The 20,870-nt window shown below is 35.1% G+C and overlaps 1 protein-coding gene, 1 long non-coding RNA gene and 1 pseudogene across 2 annotated transcripts in view; all 3 read left to right on the forward strand.

The window, feature by feature from the left end:
• The window catches only part of LOC132631505 (protein NUCLEOLAR FACTOR 1-like), an 8,103-nt gene extending 539 nt beyond the window's left edge, over positions 1-7,564 (forward strand). Inside the window, exons 2-13 of the mRNA XM_060347077.1 lie at positions 23-64; positions 154-242; positions 437-501; positions 641-687; positions 1,788-1,847; positions 4,122-4,193; positions 5,775-5,804; positions 5,907-6,001; positions 6,118-6,223; positions 7,095-7,157; positions 7,251-7,313; positions 7,450-7,564. Of these exons, the coding sequence (XP_060203060.1) occupies positions 23-64; positions 154-242; positions 437-501; positions 641-687; positions 1,788-1,847; positions 4,122-4,193; positions 5,775-5,804; positions 5,907-6,001; positions 6,118-6,223; positions 7,095-7,157; positions 7,251-7,313; positions 7,450-7,524 (807 nt within the window). The 3' untranslated portion in view covers positions 7,525-7,564. The remainder of the gene's footprint in view (positions 1-22; positions 65-153; positions 243-436; positions 502-640; positions 688-1,787; positions 1,848-4,121; positions 4,194-5,774; positions 5,805-5,906; positions 6,002-6,117; positions 6,224-7,094; positions 7,158-7,250; positions 7,314-7,449) is intronic.
• A 1,305-nt stretch (positions 7,565-8,869) lies between these two features.
• On the forward strand, positions 8,870-10,105 carry LOC132631506 (xyloglucan endotransglucosylase/hydrolase 2-like; annotated as a pseudogene).
• Positions 10,106-14,250: 4,145 nt separating this feature from the next.
• Positions 14,251-19,438, forward strand: LOC132634322 (uncharacterized). Its single transcript, XR_009580113.1, has 5 exons — positions 14,251-14,456; positions 15,387-15,487; positions 16,380-16,503; positions 17,356-17,444; positions 18,910-19,438. It is a non-coding gene; the product is annotated as an uncharacterized LOC132634322 (long non-coding RNA).
• The last annotated feature ends 1,432 nt before the right edge of the window (positions 19,439-20,870 follow it).

The following is a 20,870-nucleotide window of genomic DNA, read 5'->3' on the forward strand; positions in this document are numbered from 1 at the left end:
AACGGTATAATTACCATTTGAGCAGGTTCTAATTGTTGACCACGCAGATGTCATATTGATGCAGGTACGTTGAAAGTTCATCCTTACCCCTAGGATTGATTTAATGCATGTCTACTCTTTACTATCTTTTGTTCATATTTTTTGTATTCGCAGAATTGGTCACACGTGAATACAATTGTTGAACAATTAAATCGGATACCTTCCGAGCAGCATGGAACAGATATTATGCGCATTAGGCAATGGTATGCTCATATGCTGCTCTTCTGTTTGCCTTGTTGCTAAAAAAGGTGGCTTGATCTGTGAGTTCGGAATGTGGGTTCACGTAAAACATTGCGCCACCATACGAATATTGGATAAATATGGAGAACATGTTGCACTCCCTTGAAATGAGAGACGTTTTTTGCTAATAATTTGGTTTTGTGAATGTCTCTTGTAGGTATTTAGACGGTCAAGCGCCATTCTACCGGCAATCAATAATATTATCTTCTCACATAAATCCAGGTAAGTTCGTGACTTTTGTGTGGTGTGCAGGCTGTAAAGATAAATGCTAATGCTATAATTTTTAAATTCTGGTGTCATTCTTGATAATTGTCTTTATAATTAGGGCCTAAGAGCTAAAGTATTTTTCTGTCCTATGCAGACATCAATGGGTTATTCAACCATCATTGCCTCAACCACGAAGGAAAGGTCTGTCCATTTTGCTCTCCTCTCTGGTGTCAATGATTGGAATCTTTCGGATAGTAATAACCCTTGACATGATTATGTTGTGTTTCTACCTGGAGCTCTGTTCCTGGTTTAGAGTGTTATGTTGTTACTTTTTTACAGTTCTTAGTTATCCCCTTTTCCTTGGTTATTACCTCCTTGTGTTTGGTGTATCATAAGTTGGTGGCTGGGGGGAATGAGTATTTTGGGCATAGTTTGAGCATCTAGCGCAAAAGAGAGGTATATGCTTTTCAGAAGGGCACAAATTAACTTTGATGTACAAAAGAAAAAAGGGTCCAAATTATAGGTCCACTAGTTAAAGCAAATTACTGGACCAGTCTGATAGAATTAATTTGTAGACCCAAAATGTTACGACGTTGGTAGCCTTCTTGTCAAGTTGTCATATCATGTTAATGTGAAGTGGCTGGACTAATCAATCACCCATTAACTGGTGATTTGCAGCTATACTTTGAAAGCTGTAATATTTGATAACCGAGAAATCCTCGAGGACCAGTGATGCACAGTTCAAAACTCGGTGGATAATGAACCTAACCCTCTACTCTTTACCCTTAAATAGCGGGCTTGTCTGTAGCAGGCTCCAAACCGGTGAAGTGTGTTAACCACACATGACTCACTGCGCTCTTATCACTAGACCAAAACCCTGAGGGCACTTTGAAGCTGTAATTTTAGTTAGTTTTTTCCTTTATCTATGTAATTGAAACATCCTCTTGATTTTTTATTCCTCATTACACTAACATTGTTCTATGAAGACGATGTATGTGCCTTAACTTATGCAAAATGATGAAGAAATTTCCATTATACAACATTTTCTAATTAGTGGGAGATGAACAGTTTAATGTGAGTTTAATATGTCGTTCTTACTTTATTTGAGTTTTGAAGGGTTGCATACATTACCTTGAAATTCCCAGTCTCTTGTTCTTCGAAAATTCAGCATAAAATAAGAAAAAGTTGCTAGAAATATCCTCTGTGCTGTCTTAATACATTAATATGAAATTTCAGCATGTTTAAAATCTGAGAATGCTTAGAAAAGAGCGATATTGCTTATTTAAATGCTGTATTTTCAGGTCAAATTGGCAAGCGAGTCTAAAGGTGTTTTACCAAAGGTAGTACTTCAAATACGGCAGGTGAGTAACAAAATAATGATCTTATAGTTATATTTAATAATTTAGCATGAACCCGACCAATTTCCACTGTAAAAATTTGAGTTTATCACAAGGAATACATCGAGTTTTGGGTCTGTAGTTATGCCATTTTTTGATTTTGTTGATATTATGACCACCTCATCTAAAATTTAGTTTAATAGGTCTAAGATACTTATGCTTATTTTATGTGTTAAACACTACCTCTTCCCTCCAGTCGAATTGTTTTTCTTGGCCAAACACATGGACATACTATTTGAAAATGAATGGTGGTGAGAAGTGAACCTAGAGTCAGTGCCTACTCCAATAGCATGTTCAAACTGTGTTCCCCATGACACTTGCTTTCATTCAAAACCAACAACAACATACCAAGTAGAATCCCACAATGTGGGGTCTGGTGGGGGTAGAGTGTACGCAGACCTTACCCCCACCTTGAAAGGGAGGGAGGCTGTTTCTGAAAGACCCTCGGCTCAAGAGAGAACAAGACAAAAGGTCAGATAGGGACAAGCATATCAAAACAATATGAAAACGAGGATTAAAGCGAGAAAGTCATAATACAACAGTCTGGAAAGAAAGGAGCCGTAGCTACCATAGATAAATAAGATGATCGAAGTGCAAGACCCAACAAATATAAGCAGAGATCAAATGACAATACACGAATGAGCAAAACTACAACTACTAGGACGAGAGAAAAAACGAGATTACCTCCTAGCCTTCTATCCTAATCTGGGTCCTCCACAACCTCCTATCTAAGATCATGTCCTCGGTAAGCTAAAATTGCGCCATGTCCTATCTAATCTTCTTTGGCCTACCTCTACCTCTCCTGAAACAGTCCATAGCCAACCTCTCACACCTCCGCACTGGGGCATCTGCGTCTCTCCTCTTCACATGTCCATACCATCTCAGCCTCGCTTCTCGCATCTTGTCCTCCACCGATGCCACTCCCACCTTGTCCTGGATATTTTCATTCTTAATCCTATTCCTCCTAGTGTGCCCACAAATCCACTGTAGCATTCGCATTTTCGCGACTTTCATCTTCTGAACGTGAGAGTTCTTGACTGACCAACACTCCGCCCCATACAACAAAGTCGGTCTAACCACCACTTTGTAGAACTTGCCTTTAAGTTTTGGTGGCAATTTCTTGTCACACAACACTCCAGAAGTGAGCCTCCATTTCATCCACACTGCACCAATACGATGTGCAACATCATTGTCGATATCCCTATCTCCCTGTAAAATAGACCCAAGATACTTGAAACTTTTTTTCTTTTGGATGGCCTGGGTACCAAGCCTCACTTTCTCGTCAGCCTCATGTGGTACGCCACTGAACCTGCACTCCAAGTACTTTGTGTTGGTCCTACTCAACTTAAATCCTTTGGACTCCAACGTCTGTCTCCAACCCTCCAACTTAGCGTTAACTCCGCTGCGAGTCTCGTCAATCAAGACTGTGTGATCCGAGAACAACATACACCAAGGCACCTCACCTTGTATTTGTCGCGTCAATCCATCCATCACCAAGGCAAATAAAAACGGGCTAAGAGCTGATCCCTGATGCAGGGAAGTGCTCCGAGTCTCCTCCTACTGTCCTTACCCTGGTCTTGGCTCCATCATACATGTCCTTTATCGCTCTAGTGTACATCACAGGTACACCTTTAGCCTTCAAGCATCTCCATAGAACCTCTCTCTCATTCAAAACCAATTAGTCCTAATACCAGATACTAGGTAAACAGGCAGTCACCACTCACCGGTGTCATAAGATCCTTCTCTACATGTCTAACTTAAGCTTGATAAAAGCAAGAAATATGAAGACGATGTTTCAACTCCTTCCTGATTTTGAGACTGATCAAATTAAATCCATTTGGAAGACCTAATGCAATTCATGTGGGACATTTATATCGTGCAGCACCTGTCGTCGTGTTGCCAGTTATTTCACACGTGACGTTTGACACAAACTTACGAGTATCGAAATGGCTTACCATAAGTTGGCTCTTTTTGTGACCACCTAATCGAAAAGCTGGAAAAGTTAGGGAGGGAATATTTTTGCTTATCTAATTATGGCTTAACAGTTTGCGGTAAAGTTGTTTAAGCACAGGATCTGCATCATTATTTGTATGCTTCATGCATTTTTAAGTTTGAATTTTGTCTGGCTTCTGTTTTGTTTGGTAACTGCTTACATGTATTTGATTCATCATGTACCTGTGGAAGTACTATAGATTCCCTTCTCCTCTTATGGTTTTTGGCTATTTCTCGAACTTGCAGATTTATGAGCGATTTGATGTAAAGACTGCAGAAGATGCTGATGATGCTCGGTTTGATTATTTCACAAAAAAGGTTTGTTATTCTTCTGCACAATTGATCATTTATCTTCATGATGACTGGCTTAAATAGTTGTGGTCAATGGCATACGCGGAATTTTTCATAAGCGGTGTCACAACTGAAAAAGTTAACAAGTTGTAAAAATATCACATTATAAAAGAACAAAAATAATGTGCAGAAATTGCAATTTTACAGAGGATGATGAGTACTTAAAAATTAGCATTTTATGTTTGCTGAATTTTTTCCCATATATATGAGATAATTGTTCCTTATTAAAAAAAAAAAAGGTATGAGATAATTGTTTTTCAGTTAGAAGACATTAACAGTTAGATCCCACAACTCAGAAAATGAGGTGCCTGACCATTATGCTATTTGGGGCTTGCTGTATAGCTGTCATTTTTATTCTGTATATTCATTTTCTTATGTGAGAGTGTGTATGTATATATACTTGTAATAAAATTTTCCGAGGAAGTAGTGTGACGTCACATCCTTTCACTCAAGGTAAATCCGCCCCTGGTTGTTGTGATATCTTTCCAGAAGCTCAGACAAAGAACTTGCTGCTCCTTCACCTTTAACAAGAAGGAATGTATTTCCCAGACAATAAAAATGTTAAAAAATGATATCACCTTTACTATGGCAAAAAAAAAAAAAAATGTTAAAAATGATACCCTCATTACTAGGCTTCAGGGTCATAATTCCTGCTTGTTTTCTTCACCTTCTTTAATCAATTGTTTTATCAAAGCCTTTCCTTAATCAAACTCATTGCTTGGTTGTTGTAAACCCCCCACCCCACCAAAAAATAAAATGGAAAAAAAATGGAAGTGCCGGTAAAAATACTCCAAAGGAAGTGAGTATGTCGATCTAATCGGGTAATCAGTAATCTGAATAATAAGAAATAACCTCTATAAAATCCAAATCAAATAGCACCTAAATTGTATGATCACATTTTTTCAAGTTAACTTGGGCACAGTTTCCCATTGCCTGATCCAGTCTAACCCTCCATTATTTCTGCTGTTATAGAGCTGCCAAATGGTTCATCCTTTAGGCTCTAATTTTCTTAGATCTTGTATTTTATCACATTATTTTATATCATAAATGCAACTCGTTTTCCTTTTTGGTGATGAAGCTAGAGATAAGTCGATAGCAACTTGATTCTCTGCCTCCCAGATGGGCATGTATCTGCATGAATGATATTTTGCAATCTGATACTCTAATCATTTTTCTTGTCTATATTAAAATATTGTTTAAGGCACTACCCCTAATCTTTGTTTAAATTTCATATCTGGTGGTGCATCTAGACTAAGATCTTATCCAATTCAATCTTGTTGTCTCCCGTTTCTTTTATTGTTTCCTGAGCTATTTATGACCTGCATTTGTGCTATTTTATTCGATGTAAAGACATACCAAGTCTTCTTTTTTCAGTAATTTTCATTTACTCATTAGTTATGGGATTTTACATTTGTTCTTGTTCTGTACATGTAAAAGAATTTGAGCATCTAGTGATCTTGTAAAGTTAATATCACCACCAAATCAGTTGGTCTTACAATTGCTATTGATATCTGGTCAAATCTACTCTGATGAAGTCTGTTATTCCAGGTGTTCCCCAAGATAAAGGATTCCATTGAGGTATGTTCACCTGAGCTCGAGAAACAAATTCATTTTTCCTAAGCATTCAGCTGTATGAGTGATTGTCTTTCCTTTAACTCATTTTTTTTGTGTGTTCTGCAGGGTGGTATAATGCTATTTATTAGTTCTTACTTTGAGTTTATCCGAGTAAGGAACTTTTTGAAGTCACAAGAGGCATCCTTTTGTCTACTGGGAGAGTGAGTAACAATCTTGTGTTCAGAATTCTTTGCATTTCTGTATATAAAATCAAATTTTGTGATCCAATGAGTATGCTGTTCTGGTTTAAGGTTCAGTTGTTTGCCTTTGTTTCTAGGTACACCGAGCAGAGTGATATATCTCGCGCACGAGGGAGGTTTTTCGATGGAAAGAAGAAATTCATGCTTTACACTGAAAGAGCTCACTTCTATCACCGATATAAGGTTCCTCTCTCTTGAGTGCTATTCACGCTGCCTTACTTTCTCTACTCTTTTTCCTGCTTACAAGAATGCTCTGGCATTTGCCATGTGATGATGTTGAATGCTTTTAATCTCTATATATTGTGTATCTGATTCTGCAGAGTAACTTGTAGATAGTCTGCGGCACTGTAACTGGGAATTTCAATCAGCTTATACAATTTTTTCTTAATAGTTATTCCTGGCTTCATCAGTCTGACATGAACAATCTCTAAATCTCTGTCAAATGGGATAGAGAATACTCGTCCTTAGTTTGTTTTTTGCCAATTGGAAGTGATTTCTTTCAGCTGATAGATCTGTTTCATGAAAGTTTTTCTATGAATCTGTTACCATTCTCAAAAAAAAATAAAAATTCTATGAATGAGCTTAGAGGAGCATGATCAAGGTGATATCCACTCACAAAATAGCACTACGGGATTATTCTAAGAACATTTCTTAACTTAGATTCATGGTAACTAATCTACCTCATCCCGAAAGAAGGAATGAAATAGAAAAACTTGTAAGATTGAGCTACAGCATAGTCTCGTGAAGGATTGTAATTTCTTGATATCTGGTAGCTGAATATGATGGACTCGGTTTTCTGGTTTGTCATTGTTATTATTTTTTAATTTTCCTATATTCATAGTAACATATGTAACAATATCGTCCAGTAGTTGCCAACTTTCGTCTCAATTACACAGCCATTTGGTAGTTAATATTGGTATTGATCTTGCCTTCTTTCACGATTATTAGTCGTATATATCCTTAGATTCCTCTAAAAGATATTATCAGCCTTCTTTATTTAATGTTTGCATAATAATAATAACTTTTTATGTGTTCGACTTGTCCTGGGAATTAGATACGTGGCATTCAGAACTTGATCATTTATTCACTTCCAGAGCGGAAAGAATTTTACCCAGAGGTGATCATCTCTACTGCACTATCCTATTGGGATTATATGGCGGTTCACACGACCGCAAGTCTTACCAAGTTATCCTTTTCATTTCTCCTGCAGGTTGTAAATATGCTACAAGGGTCTGCTTGCACTGTTCTATTTTCTCGCTTTGACCAGCTTCGGGTAAGGCTTCAAATTCCTCATATACAATTATGAGTTCATATCTTGCTCTCACGATTCTTCAACCTTTTCCTCTATGCAAGTGTTTGATTTCCTTTGTAGTGTTCTTACCGCATAATCTACTCTCCGATGAATTCAGCTCGAGAGGATTGTTGGTACTGCTGCTTCGAAAAGGATGGTCACGTCGGACAAGGGTGTTTTTGTCTTCTGTTAAAAGGAAACTCACAAAAAATTTCAACGGAGAAGTGTTTGGCCTCTCAAATGCGTGCAACTGTTTCTGCAGCTCAAGGAATGGCTTCTTGCCTTCACTTACCCAAGGGAAAAAAGAAAGAAAAAAAAATAGATGGTTCTTGCTTTCAATATCGTAACTAACATATTTTTATGAGCAATGTTGCTCAATCAATTTTGTTTTCTTTTAAAATTGTAATATTAGCAAACATTATTCAAATTCCAGAAACATAAAATGTAACTTTATGCCAATGAAACATGTAAAAAGAGGAGGTCGTGTCTGGAAACTGAGGTTCACCAACTATTTATGTAGTATTGCGGGCAAAACATACTTCTAGGTAACTATGGGTGTGGTTGATAGAATGGAATACAAGTTGTAAAACTATAAAGTTACAGTAAAGTACTTGAGGAAGAGCAAATAGTAATTCATCCAAAAAGTCCAAACAGGTTTATTAGATTCTTATCTTCCATTAATTTGGATGGGTTTGCAGTTAAGTCGGATTTCCAATAATATATGTAGGACAATTTTCTTTAATGTCTCAGTCTGTCTCTTAATAAAATGATTAATTAATTATCCCTTAATAAAATGATTAATTAATTATCCCCTTCATCGTTATTAATATCTCCTAGCCACTTTCAATCTGTATGAAAGCAACACCAGAGCTGAATATTAATATTTCTTCTTAGTTATGACCTTCAATTGTTTTTTTTTTCCCCTTTTCTTTTTGAGCTAGTGTAGTGTGATTATATTTATGTATAGTTTTTTAACCATTGATGACTTCATCATGCAAGAAGTGTTGATAACTAAAATAATTACTGTCTTTATATTTAATTGTAAGTGGAGAGTTGTTGATTATCCATAGAAAATATATTTAGAATTAGAATAAAATTAGCTCATCCATTCTAATAAAATTAAGTAGTAGTCCTAAATGTATTACATGCTTACATACATACATTTAAATGGTAAAATTGCAATTGAAAAAATAAACTTATAATATAATGTGAGGTTATAAGACCAGAGGATCATGTTTAAAAATCTCCGTCAAAGTATCTTATCACGAGTTTAACTAATATCCACCAACAGGGGAAGGTTTTTTAAAGCATTCTAATTTTCAGTTTTTATTTTCATTCTCTTTTACATTTTTTTAGAGGCACCTCCGTAATCCTATTCCCCCCTATCTGCTCTTCAAACTCTTCCAGTCTCCTTATGTTTCCTAGTCTACCCTATCATTGACCCCAACACTATATATATAACGCCTCTAAGGCTCTAACCATTCAAACACAAAGTACACTCGCTTCTTTAAAAGTTTCAAAACCCTATCAAACACGCCATGATGAAAACTTCATCTATAATTTCTTTCTTGCTTCTGATCATGATCAGTTCTTTGGTGGTGGTCGTATCTTTAGCCGGACGTTTCGACCATGAATTAGATATTACGTGGGGCTATGACCTAGTTAAGATATTGGACAATGGGCAACTACTCACACTGTCTCTTGATAATAATTCACGCTCTAGAATTTGGTCAAAAAGACAGTACATGTTTGGGAAAATTGAAATGAAGATCAAGCTTGTCCCTGGCAATTCTGCAGGTACAATAACTACATACTATGTAAGTTAATATAATCATGTCTAATAAATACATATAGTAGCTCATGATCTGATACTTATATCAATAGAATATTTTTGATGCAACTACTTTTGAGTTCTAAGCCTTTAATCGATCGATTTTGGATCATGATTTTTTATGCTACTAATTAGCTTAGATGAGGTGTACATGCAGCGCCCGGGATGCACGAGCGGTGCACAAGATGGACGTGTAGTGCACGAGATGCAGGTGTGACACTTGTTTTTATTGAAAATACTTGAGACCTTTTATTATGCTTTGGCTTTAGGCCATCAATTCCATTGAGCCGCCCTTGTTGCTACTTAATTCATACTTTTCATGGACGGTAGCCTTTAGTTGTATCTTAAGTAATGTAATGGTGTGGAGTTTACAGATATAAACTTATTATAATATGAATTTACGTTATATGCACTAACACTAAGTCTAATAGTGTAAATTTTAGACATGACAACAATAATTTAAACTGTTAGAACCTAGTACTCCCCGTATCCCAAATTATGTTAAGTAGTTCGGAGTACGAGGGTCGAAATACTTAATTTTGACTATGAATTTGAATGTAGATTCTTCAAATATTTTAAAATAAAATTTTCAAATTTGAAAACTATACAAACAGTATTTATAATCTGTCTCAATGGTGAATGAAAAATGCAGTTATCTTCAGTGGGACCAACTCATGAAGAGATTGACTTTGAGTTTCTTGGCAGCGCAAGTGAGACCATCTTCAGTACACTTTGAGTTTCAGTGGACCATCTTCAGTGCACTATTCTTCACACAATTGTGTACACACAAGGCAAGGGAGACAGGGAGCAACAATTTTATCTTTGGTTTGACCCCACTAAGTATTTCCATACCTACTCTATTCTTTGGAATCCTCGAAGCATCATGTAAGCATACTTTTTATTTGTTTTTTCTCCCAAGAGATATAAGAATTTAGTTAAATGAAAAATGTCACTAATCTTACGTGAACTAATTCTAGATCTCAAGAATATTTAACAAAATGTGCGTCAAACGTTTTCGTGATGCGTATATCCTATTTTTCGTGAGCATGAGATGCAAGTATGATGTATGCATCCCGTTTGATCCTTGTTGGCCAGATTTATCCAAGGATTCAATTATCCAAGCTCTGGAGAAATCTAGCCAAGCAAGGATCAAATGGGTGCAAAAGAAGTACATGGTTTACAGCTATTGTACTGAAGGAAACGTTTCCCTCAAGTATTTCCCCTAGATTACTCTGTAATTAATGGCAAAAAAAAAAAAATATTAGTTACTGTCAGGGGCGGATGTACCAAGAGCCTAGGGTGTTCACCCGAACACCCTGAACAAAAAATTACAGTGTATATCTAGGGTAAATTTTATGTGTTTATGTACATATATTAACTTTTGAACACCCTGAACATATATTACAGTGTATATTTAGGTTCAATTATTTTTTCGAACACTCTGAGTGAAAATCCTAAATCCGCTACTGTGTTAAAATTCTGATTTTTTTCCCCTTAGAATTTAGCAGGAATGATGTTTGTGAGCGGTTCAGTAATATATGCACTGAAGTTTATTGTGGTTAATTATTGAAACCATTGTTTCTATGTCAATATGTAGTGCATTATTGTGGAAACCATTGTAGTGAAATTGTTTCCCGTGCCTGCTTGTTTCAATGATGATGAAAAATCAAAGGAACTGTAAAACTGAAAGTATGATAAAAATACAAAAGAGATGCACGTATCTTTTAATATTTTAATGTACCAGATTTAGTGTATTAACTAGAGCACTTTAACCGTGGTAAACACTATTAGTCTCCCTTGAGCAGTTGATGGTTAGAATAAAGTCATAAACTACTACTTTTCTCTTCCAAATATCCCAAGAGAAAGATCAAAATATAACATAACTTTTGATTACATATGGTCAAAACTCTCTATTATTGTCATTCGTTATAACAACGTTTCACTATAATAGCCTGATTTTCTTCGAAGCAAATTTTTCATGTTATATTTTACGTCTCTATAACAACATTCTAACTATAACAATAGTGCCATTCATTATAGCGGTACACTCTTTGTAGAATTACCTCTATATTAACAGTCATACTCAAAGATTGTGTAATAATATTTTGTAAGAAATATATTAAGTATAAATATAAAAAGCTATTGTTAAGAGTCAATTACCTCTTAGACAGCCTTGAAGGGAAAGACTATTGAATTCCCTTTTGCTGAAAGTTTGGACAAAATTCTTTGTCAATTCAAGCGTTATATTATCACTAAGATATCAGACTGGAATTCTTGAAACAATCTACAATTGTGGAATTCTTACGTCAAACTTGAAGTTTAAGTTTTTGTTTACAATAACATTACACATTTATCTTTTGTCACAGATGTAATTAAGATATCTGAAGTTTCAATGATGTATACAAATATCTCACAAACGCAACAGATAGACGAAATATGTACAAGAGTTTTACCAAATCATTCGTGCAAGGAATGAATGAATGTATTTTGAATTTATAAGAATTTATTTGGCATTTTGTTTGCTTTTATTTTTCTCTCTTTGGAATACTTTATGTGGTTGTTATGATTATATGTATCTGTTTTACCTTTCTAACTTCAAAATTAACTAGATACGTTTTTTTAGTTGTAATTGGATTTTGAATGATATCAACTATGAGAAGGAGATGAGGCTTCTTTTAAATAAATTATTACATTTGTGGCTAGGTAAAATAATTATATAAATAAATATTAGACGGATCATCAACTTTTTAAAGTAGTTAGGTTCCTTGGCATATTTATATTTAATAGAAATATTAATTTATACAATATTATGTATTAATTAGAGAATTAATTTATAAAATCATATAAAGAATTTATTCTTTAAGTTCCCTATTTTGCACTTTTTTACAATAATATTTTAAAGATAAGCTTTAATTTATTTTGTATCACCAAAGTCACATATCTAAAATTTATTTGGTATCAACGAAGTAATATTTTGGTAATTTTAAAGGAATATTTATAACGTTAAGAATAAAAAAAATTGGGATACATCAATACATTTTATTGAATTTCAATTGAAAGATTAAATCTTTGAAATTTGAATTAGAAAACAAATTGTGAAAGATAAAGTTTTTGAATTAAATTTGTATGAGGATAAAGATAATGTGAGGATATCGATACATTTGAATATGATATGTCCTCTATTTACAGGATTTAATTGGTACATTCCTCGCCTTCTCTTCATTCTTTGAATTCCACTTTCTCTTAAGTGTCTGACTTTTAATGATGCAAGATTTTAATGATGCAAAAACTTTCATATTTTTTTTTACTGTCATATTAGTTCTCTTTTACTTATGTAAAATGTATTGCAATTATATGTAGGTGGAGATATATATTTACTGAACTAGAATCACAAATGGAGAATAGTCAAAATATTAATTAGGTACGATAACCTAGAATATATTTGTTTGTTCACTATTTGTAATTTTTGAAACATAACAAGTTTCACATAAAAAAAGAATTCAATTATCCTAAAGGTTTTTGTTTAGATTGTGTTGGAGTTTGCATGTATCATCTTTCCGTATTTTAATATATCATTCTACTGGATGACATTTTTCTTTTGGCTATATAGCTTTCTTTGTTACACAATCCAACATTTTTATTTTAAAATTATTCAAATATTATGTGACAAATTTGAACATTAAAATGGGGTAAGTGTCATAAAGAAATCAAGTGAGATAAATATACTATTGCAACCACTAGAGAGGTTTGTGTTAAGAAAGAAAATTTTAAAAGTGTTCTCTCTTAAATTATCCCAATATTAAAAGGAGAATAGGTAGTGAAGATATTAAATCGAGGGACGAGCTAATAATAGAAGGTGACATATCCAAAGAGCAGGTTGTGTACAAATTTTACTTGGTTAAATACAATCTTTCAATTTTGACACAAAAACGTGATAGTTTTTGAATTGTAATTAAAACATAAAGTTTTAAAATTAAGTATGATATTTTTAAAAAATTGTATTGAAATATTATTTTAAATTTGAATTAGAAGATAAAAATTATGTCATTATGTCTTAAAGGATTAAACAAATAAATATCAAAGTTGACTAATTAACAATTATTTTTAATATCAGAACTCCTTTTAATTATGTCAATGGGATGTTATAGCAATATTTCTTTTTTGTTTTCATATCAAAATATCTAAAGTAGTTGCAATCGTGATATGATATTAAGTGTCAATTTAAATTTTCAATATAGTTTTTTTTGTTTGAGTATACATCATTGATAACGTTAAATTTAGTATATTAATAGTTATACTTAATATCTCACAAGTTTATTGATTTTAAATATGTAAATGCGATATGACAAAAAACTATCATATCAAATAACAAGAAATAATTTTTCACGATTAATTTTCTTTGATATTGGCCGCCTTGCATCGCGCGGGTACGAAAACTAGTTATTGAATAATATGCAAGATTTATTAATCAATGGATTCTTGAGATATTATAAAAGCTTATCAGTTATCAGTCATCAGTCATATACCCCTCATGTATTTAAAATTTAAAAAATCTTCATTTTTCAAGTCGGATATGGATCAACTATTTTTTTTTTATTAAAAAGTCAAAACAGAATAGCAAATAAAGTAGACTTCAATAATGTTATCTTTGGTAAATTAGTAAATAACGTAGGTTATTTTCCAATTGGGAAATTTCGTTAGTTTATCCAATTTAAAAATGAAATTCAAATTTTAAACTTTATCTTTTATTTATCAATTCAATATTTCTGTTACAATTCAAAATAATATCTCCAACACAATCTGCACCATTTTATCCTCCAATAAAATCAAAATGTTTTTATCACTTCATCCACACCACACGGTTTGATCTTTATAAAGAAAATATTGTGCATATTAGGTATATCAATGGCTGTGCAATTTCATGAATGTGCAGTGTATATCACACTTTTTGTAATCTCTTTACTTGTTAAGTTATTTATAAATTTTGAATCTGAACAAAGTGTGATTTTGAATTTAATGTTGTTTGTGCATATCTTTCAAATCAAATTTAATAACTTTATCTTTCAATTTTAAAACAAATATCTTAAAATAAGCCAATTCGGACACCTCTCTTAACCCGCCCACACCCGCATTCCCCGACCCGACCCGAGTCATCTCTAACACGCCCAACCCAATTGAAGTCCATTTCAAAAAAATTCAACATCCTTAAACCCTCTCTCAAAACCCCTGGAAAAAACCCTTTTGGTCACTGAATTGCAACATAGTGGGCAACCAACGATTTGGCAGAAAACGAGGTTCTTTTTTATTTCTTTCTCTTTCACTTTAAAATCAAAATCAGATTCTTTGTTGCAATCAGCTTTTACCAGTGTTGTGAACCGCCATCTCGCCAAAGGCGAGAGGCATGGCGATGCCGCCTTTTAGGGCTGTGGCGAGCTCACCTTCAAAAGGCGAGCCAAAGGCGCTAATGGCGCCGAGGCCGGGCGCCACTTGTGGTGAGGCGACACTGGGTATTTTTTTTTTTTTAAAGGCAATTAAAAGTTGAAGACTTAAATGAAAACAGCTGCTAGGGCTTTTTTTGCCTCTCTTCTCCTTCAAGCTTTTCAAATACGCTCTCTTTCTCCTCCTTCTTCTTCTTCTTCTTCTTCTTCTTCTTCTTCTTCTTCTTCTTCTTCTTCTTCTTCTTCTTCTTTCTTCCTCCTCTGTTTTCTTCTTCTGCTTCTTCTCCCGTTCTTTTTTTTTTTTTTTCTGGCGACGACTCCTCTATTTCCGGCGACTTCTGCAATTTTTTTTCCCTCCTTTTATTCTCTTCTTCTTTTTCTACTCTGTTTTTTTTTCTTTTTCTATTTTCTCCTCTGTTTTTTTTTTCTCAACTGCCAGTGAGGCAGTGACTGTATTTTCTCCTCTGTTTTTTCTGTTCAATAATTATTGAGTCATTGACTCATTCAAGTTCTAAACTTTTAGAATCTACTATCTACTATTATTTTTTTAATTGAAATATTTGCTAATATGTTATTGCTAGTGAGATTTTGATTATTTATATATGCAATTAAATATTTTAATTTATTGTTATTTATTGGCGCCGCACTTCAAAAAGGCGAGCGCCTCGCCGCTCGCCTCGCCTTAAGGCGAGGCAAGCCGTTGTCGCCTTTTGTCGCCGCGCGCCGTCCAAAACACTGGCTTTTACTTATCTGTTTTGTTTCTTTCTTTCTTTTGTGTGTGGAAAGGTATGAAGAGAAGCCTTCAGCGAAGTGTCAGAATGTGAAGAAAAATAGTCGTTGTAGTAGAGAAGAAAAGCTCAATAGAAACCCCTCTCCAAGTGCCTCTGGTAAACTCATTCATACCATAATGCTGATTTCAATATAGTTTTCTAAATAATATATATATATATATATATATATATATATATATATATATATATATATATATATTTACAGTATATTGTAAACAATGTTACTAAGGAATAATTAGTGTTAGTGTAGTGGTACTACTAGTGACCGTTGTAGGGCCGGCTCAATGGGAAAGCAAATGTGTTAGGCCCCAAAAATTGGACACCCCAAAAGTCTTACTCCCTCCGTGCCAATTTATGTGACATTCTTTCCTTTTTAGTCAGTTTCAAAAATTTCGATGGATAAAAATTTGGCTTGTTGGTAAGGGATTTTTGCCTAAAAAATAAAAATAAAAATAAAAATCAAATACATATATACGTATAGAATTTAGTAAACAAATTTATGGCTTCTTATCGAGGTTTAGCATTAGGTCACCAATTTCGTGAAGCCGCCCCTGGTGACGGGGAGCGGATGGAAAATATAAGCTATGGGTTAAGCTGAACCTTGTAGCTTTGACTCAAATTGTTTATATGTGCAATCTACTAAATATGTACAAATATTAAATTTCTAACTCAATAACTCAATTGGTCAGTGGGTTCAGTGGCATCCCGAACCCATAAAGTTCAAATCTTGGATCCACCTTGTGACAAGTTGAAGTTTTGGAAATAATATTGAAGTTAGTTTCGAAATATTAGAAATATTTAAAAAGTTATAATTGAAAATGATCGTGAAGAAACTGCTGGCCTAATAATAGTAGCCATAGATGGAATGGGATAACTAGTGTAATAAAAAAATAAAAACGATTTTTCCTTTGTTTGTGTTCTGTTATTTGCCAAAAGTTCCCATTTTTTTTATTTTTTTATTATTTTTGGGGTGGGTGGTGGTTAATAGATGATTCAGGAGAAGAAAACTCAGAGATAGCTTCGGAGGAAGAAGTGGAAGCACAAAATGAGGAAGAAGATGTTATGGCTTATAAGGAGCCAATAATGTATGATAGTTTGTTGGAGTCGTTGAGGTAATAAAAAAAATTGCGACTTCTCGTAAGTATTGTTTTAAATGCTTGTATCTATTAAATACTTGTGATCATGATTTCTTGAAGTGTCAATTAGTTACTTTAATTTTGTGTATTTGGTTTTGCTTTTTATGTTGAACTACCGAGCTCTATATTCTTTAAATTAAAGCAAAGTCGACATTTTTGAACTACTTCATGCAAGGAAGTCTTTTCTGATGTGAAGGAACTCATAGATTTTCATACTATGTACCCTATCCAACTATTAGGCTTGATAAACAAATGAAGAAAGATTATTATTGCTTCGAGGTGTATGTTCAACCTGAAATGATTAGGCTTGTTGCACATCATGATTCATGAGGACCTCGTGCTCTCTCTGTCTTTTTTATGAGGGATAATGATTTTGCAAATAATTAGTTATGTTCTATGTAAAACAACAATAACTAGGCCTATCAGCATGTGGGATCTTCCAGGGGTTAAACACGTAGGTATTGGATTGAATATGAATACTTGTAAACAAATGGTCTGCTTTCAGTGGGCTGGAGGTTGTGCAAGTATGGGGTTTTTTTGTGTGGGGGGTGGGGGTGGGGGTCGTCTCCAGTACTTGTGTGTGTAGTCAACAGTAAGTATGCCTCAAGCACAAACTGGTCGAGGCTAGCTATATGGATCCACAATATGATTCCGCTCCATTTATTAAGTTCTTAATGATTGCTGAATTGTTTTTGCATTGCTACAACCATCTTTGAAGCAAAGGATTCTAATGGTTGTAGTACGTGTTGATCCTATTGTCATGTATTTTGGAACCATGAAGCTACTCGGATTATATCATGATAATGGGTGAATTCGGTGCAATTTTAGGACAAAACGAGGAGAATATAACACAGACTCAGAAGAAAGTGGAGACGATGTTGAGGAAGCTCATGGTGCCTCTGATGATGGCAATGAAGGTAAGGCCTTAAGGACTAGTTGGAATTTGCATTTTACTCTTCGTTGTTGTGGAAGTTATTCCTTGATGTTTTCCTTATCAGAAAAAAAGTTATTGCCTGATGCTTTAGTTATCGAAAGTTATTGCTGGATGTTTCATGTTCTTTATTTGCTCTTATATTCCATAGTCTTTGAGTTTCTTTAGACGGTCATTGCTGCTTCGAAGTTATTTAGGGAGAGACTAGGACTTTTAACGCATATAAGTGAGATTGGAAACTAATGGTCTTTAATAAATGTGTCAACTCTACAGCTGATCTGAATTTTTCTTTGAACATTTACTTTATAACTGATCTCTAACTAGGTTGGACCTTTTGCTTCTCAATGTTGTCAAAAGCGAAAAGCGCAAAAAATCTCTAAGGTGAGCCTGGGGCTTTAAGCGCAAAGCGCAAATAAAGCGTGGGTTTTAATGAAAAAAGGCACAATGGTGCAAAAGTACAAATATATATATATATATATATATATATATATATATATATATATATATATATATATATATGTTTGGTCAAAGCCTACTAATAATAAGCATGAATAACAAATATATGGACAAAGAAATTGTAAGAAATTACGATAAAGTTAAATATCATTTTCTACTGTCACGTTTTCAAAAGAGGCTCATTGGCAAGGAAAAGAATGTCTTAGAGCCTTGATGATGACACTGAAGCGCACATAAAGCGAGGCGAAGCGCTCAACATGCTTTGAGCCTCGCTTCAGGGCTTAAGCGCGCCTTTAATAACACTGCTTCTTCTTAGCTAAGTTTATCATCCTCAGTAGACTATACTTGATATTTGAGTAGTGAAGACCATTAAGAGAGGCAAAGCTTGCAATTTTTGACTGGGAAGAGTACCATAGCAGTTTTTGGGTCTTCAGCGTGCCATTTGTATTCACGAAGAACTTAGATTGCAGGCACCAACACAACCTTCTATCCTTTTTTGTCAGTTCATCATAGTTTTTTTTTCCAGCTTAAGCTTTAAAATGGAGACTTATTAAGTAGGCGACCAAATATTGATTCGAGAGGGACTATTTTTATGGAGAGATATATCTTTATGTCAATTGGGGTTTCTTGTTTTCTCAAAGAACAGGAGTGTGTTAAATGTCTTGCTGCTAGATCAATAACTTTAGGATTCTTTTTCCTATTGATGCAACACAAAGAGTTATGGTTTTTAACTCGATCCTAGTAATATCATTTCCTGCGGGTTTAGTATTTACTTTTCTAGTAAAAATTGACTTGCTGCTTCTGGCTTTTGTCACTTGGTGTCAGTTGGGTTTATGGGTTACTGATATGCAATACATGCTAAATTTTGTGTACATAGATGGTATTTTCCTTGACGAACCAATGTGATAAGTAAGATTTGGGAGTGTCTTTCTTGTCTTAATTGTTTTATGCGGAGAGAACAGAAGAGTTTCTTATGAGTTTTAGTAGTTGTTTAGGTAATATTTCAGTTGAAGTTGAAAAAGAGAGTATTTGACGTTGAAACTGAAAAAAAAGTGCTTGGAAGTTGAAGTTATGTTTGGCCATGGATGTCACTTCGCCTTCAAATCAGCAAATTGGTATTTTCAGTATTCCATTTGAAGTTCAAATACTATATGCGTGAGTATTTGCAAATAATGAAATGGTATATATTACCTAACGGGCCCTAAACTGCATGGTGGAGTAACAGAGTTCTCTTTTCTTCTTTTATGTTTTTGTCTTAAACAATTTGGTTAATTATTTAGCTAGTGATCAAAAAAGGGACAAATTTTAAGATTCATGAACTTCCTTATCAAAAAATGATACTTGGCTGCACTTGTAAAATTAAGCAGTAGAGAATGAATCATTATTTTATTTCCAAAGAGATTCCTACTAGTGCTTTAAATATTACTCACAGATATAGCTAAAAACTGTTAATTTTGCTCCCGAAAATCTCATGTTTCTATTCTATGGCCGCAAGGTCATAGGAGTATTAGTATGGGAAGTAATAGATAAAGAAAGCCCCTATTTTCTCTCCCCCTCCCCCTCTGTCTCTTTGCTTTCGAACCTTCTTTCTGAGCTAAAAAAAGGAAGACAATGAGATAATTTAAAGTAGAGATATAGCTCGGTTTTGTTATGTATGAATTTGTGAGCATTTTTTTCCCTTCAGTGATTAGTGAATGAGCTAGTTTTCCAACTTGTGGTGGAGCCTTATTTTGGGCTGCTCGGTTACGGCGGCTAATACTGATGCGTTTGGACGGTTGTATGAAGAACTGGGGAAAAAGGCAGGGCGAGCCAAAGAGAGGGAGAGGAAGGCTCGGGACCTGGATCAAGTGAAGTGTATCAAAGACGAGGGAGGCGAAGTTTTGGTGGAAGATGCCCATATTAGATGAAAATGGCAGACTTACTTTCATAAACTCTTGAACGAAGAGGGGAACCGGAACGTCTTATTAGGCGAATTGGAGCTCTCAGAGAGCCGCTGCGATTTTGGGTACTGTAGGCGGGTCAATATTGAGGAGGTCGAGGGGGTTATGCGTAAGATGAGCGGAGGGAGAGCGACCGGGCCAGACGAAATCCTTGTAGAATTTTAAAAGAATGCGGGCAGGGGAGGGTTGGAGTGGCTTACGCGGTTGTTGAATGTTATTTTTAGGACGGCGAAGATGCCTGAAGAGTGGAGACGGAGCACCATGATCCCGTTGTACAAGAACAAAGGGGTTATCCAGAACTGCAACAACCATGGGTTATCAAGCTGTTGAGCCATACGATGAAAGTTTGGGAGAGACTGGTGGAAGCGAGGATGAGGAAGATAGTGTCTATTTCGGAGAACTAGTTCGGATTCATGTCAGGGTGTTCGACTACAAAAGCCATTCCCCTTGTGAGGAGGTTGGTGAAGCAGTATAGGGATAAGAAGAAAGACTTGCACATGGTGTTTGTTGACCTAGAAAAGCCTTACAACAAAGTCCCAAGGGAGGTACTATGGAGCTGTTTGGGAGCTAGAGGTGTTCCTGTAGCTTACATTAGAGCGATTAAGGACATGTATGATGGAGCCAAGACCCGGGTGAGGACGGTTGGAGGTGATTCAGAACACTTCCCAGTCAAGATGGGCCTCTATTAGGGGTCCGCTCTTAGCCCCTTTTTTTTGCTTTGGCGATGGACTCACTGACGCGCCACATTCAATGAGAGATGCCGTGGTGCATGTTGTTTGCACATGACATCGTGCTTATTGACAAGATGCGGAGCGGCGTTAACGTGAGACTAGAGGTTTGGAGACAGACCCTGGAGTCAAAAGGTTTCAAGTTAAGCAGGATGAAGACAGAGTACTTAGAGTGCAATTTCAGTGAGGCGATTCAGGTAGAGGATGAGGACGTGCAGCTAGATGCTCGGGTCATCCCGAAGAAATAAAGTTTCAAGTATTTGGGGTCGATCATCCAAGGGAATATAG

Source organism: Lycium barbarum, chromosome 3 (assembly GCF_019175385.1).
Source record: "Lycium barbarum isolate Lr01 chromosome 3, ASM1917538v2, whole genome shotgun sequence".
Taxonomy (NCBI): Eukaryota; Viridiplantae; Streptophyta; class Magnoliopsida; order Solanales; family Solanaceae; genus Lycium; species Lycium barbarum.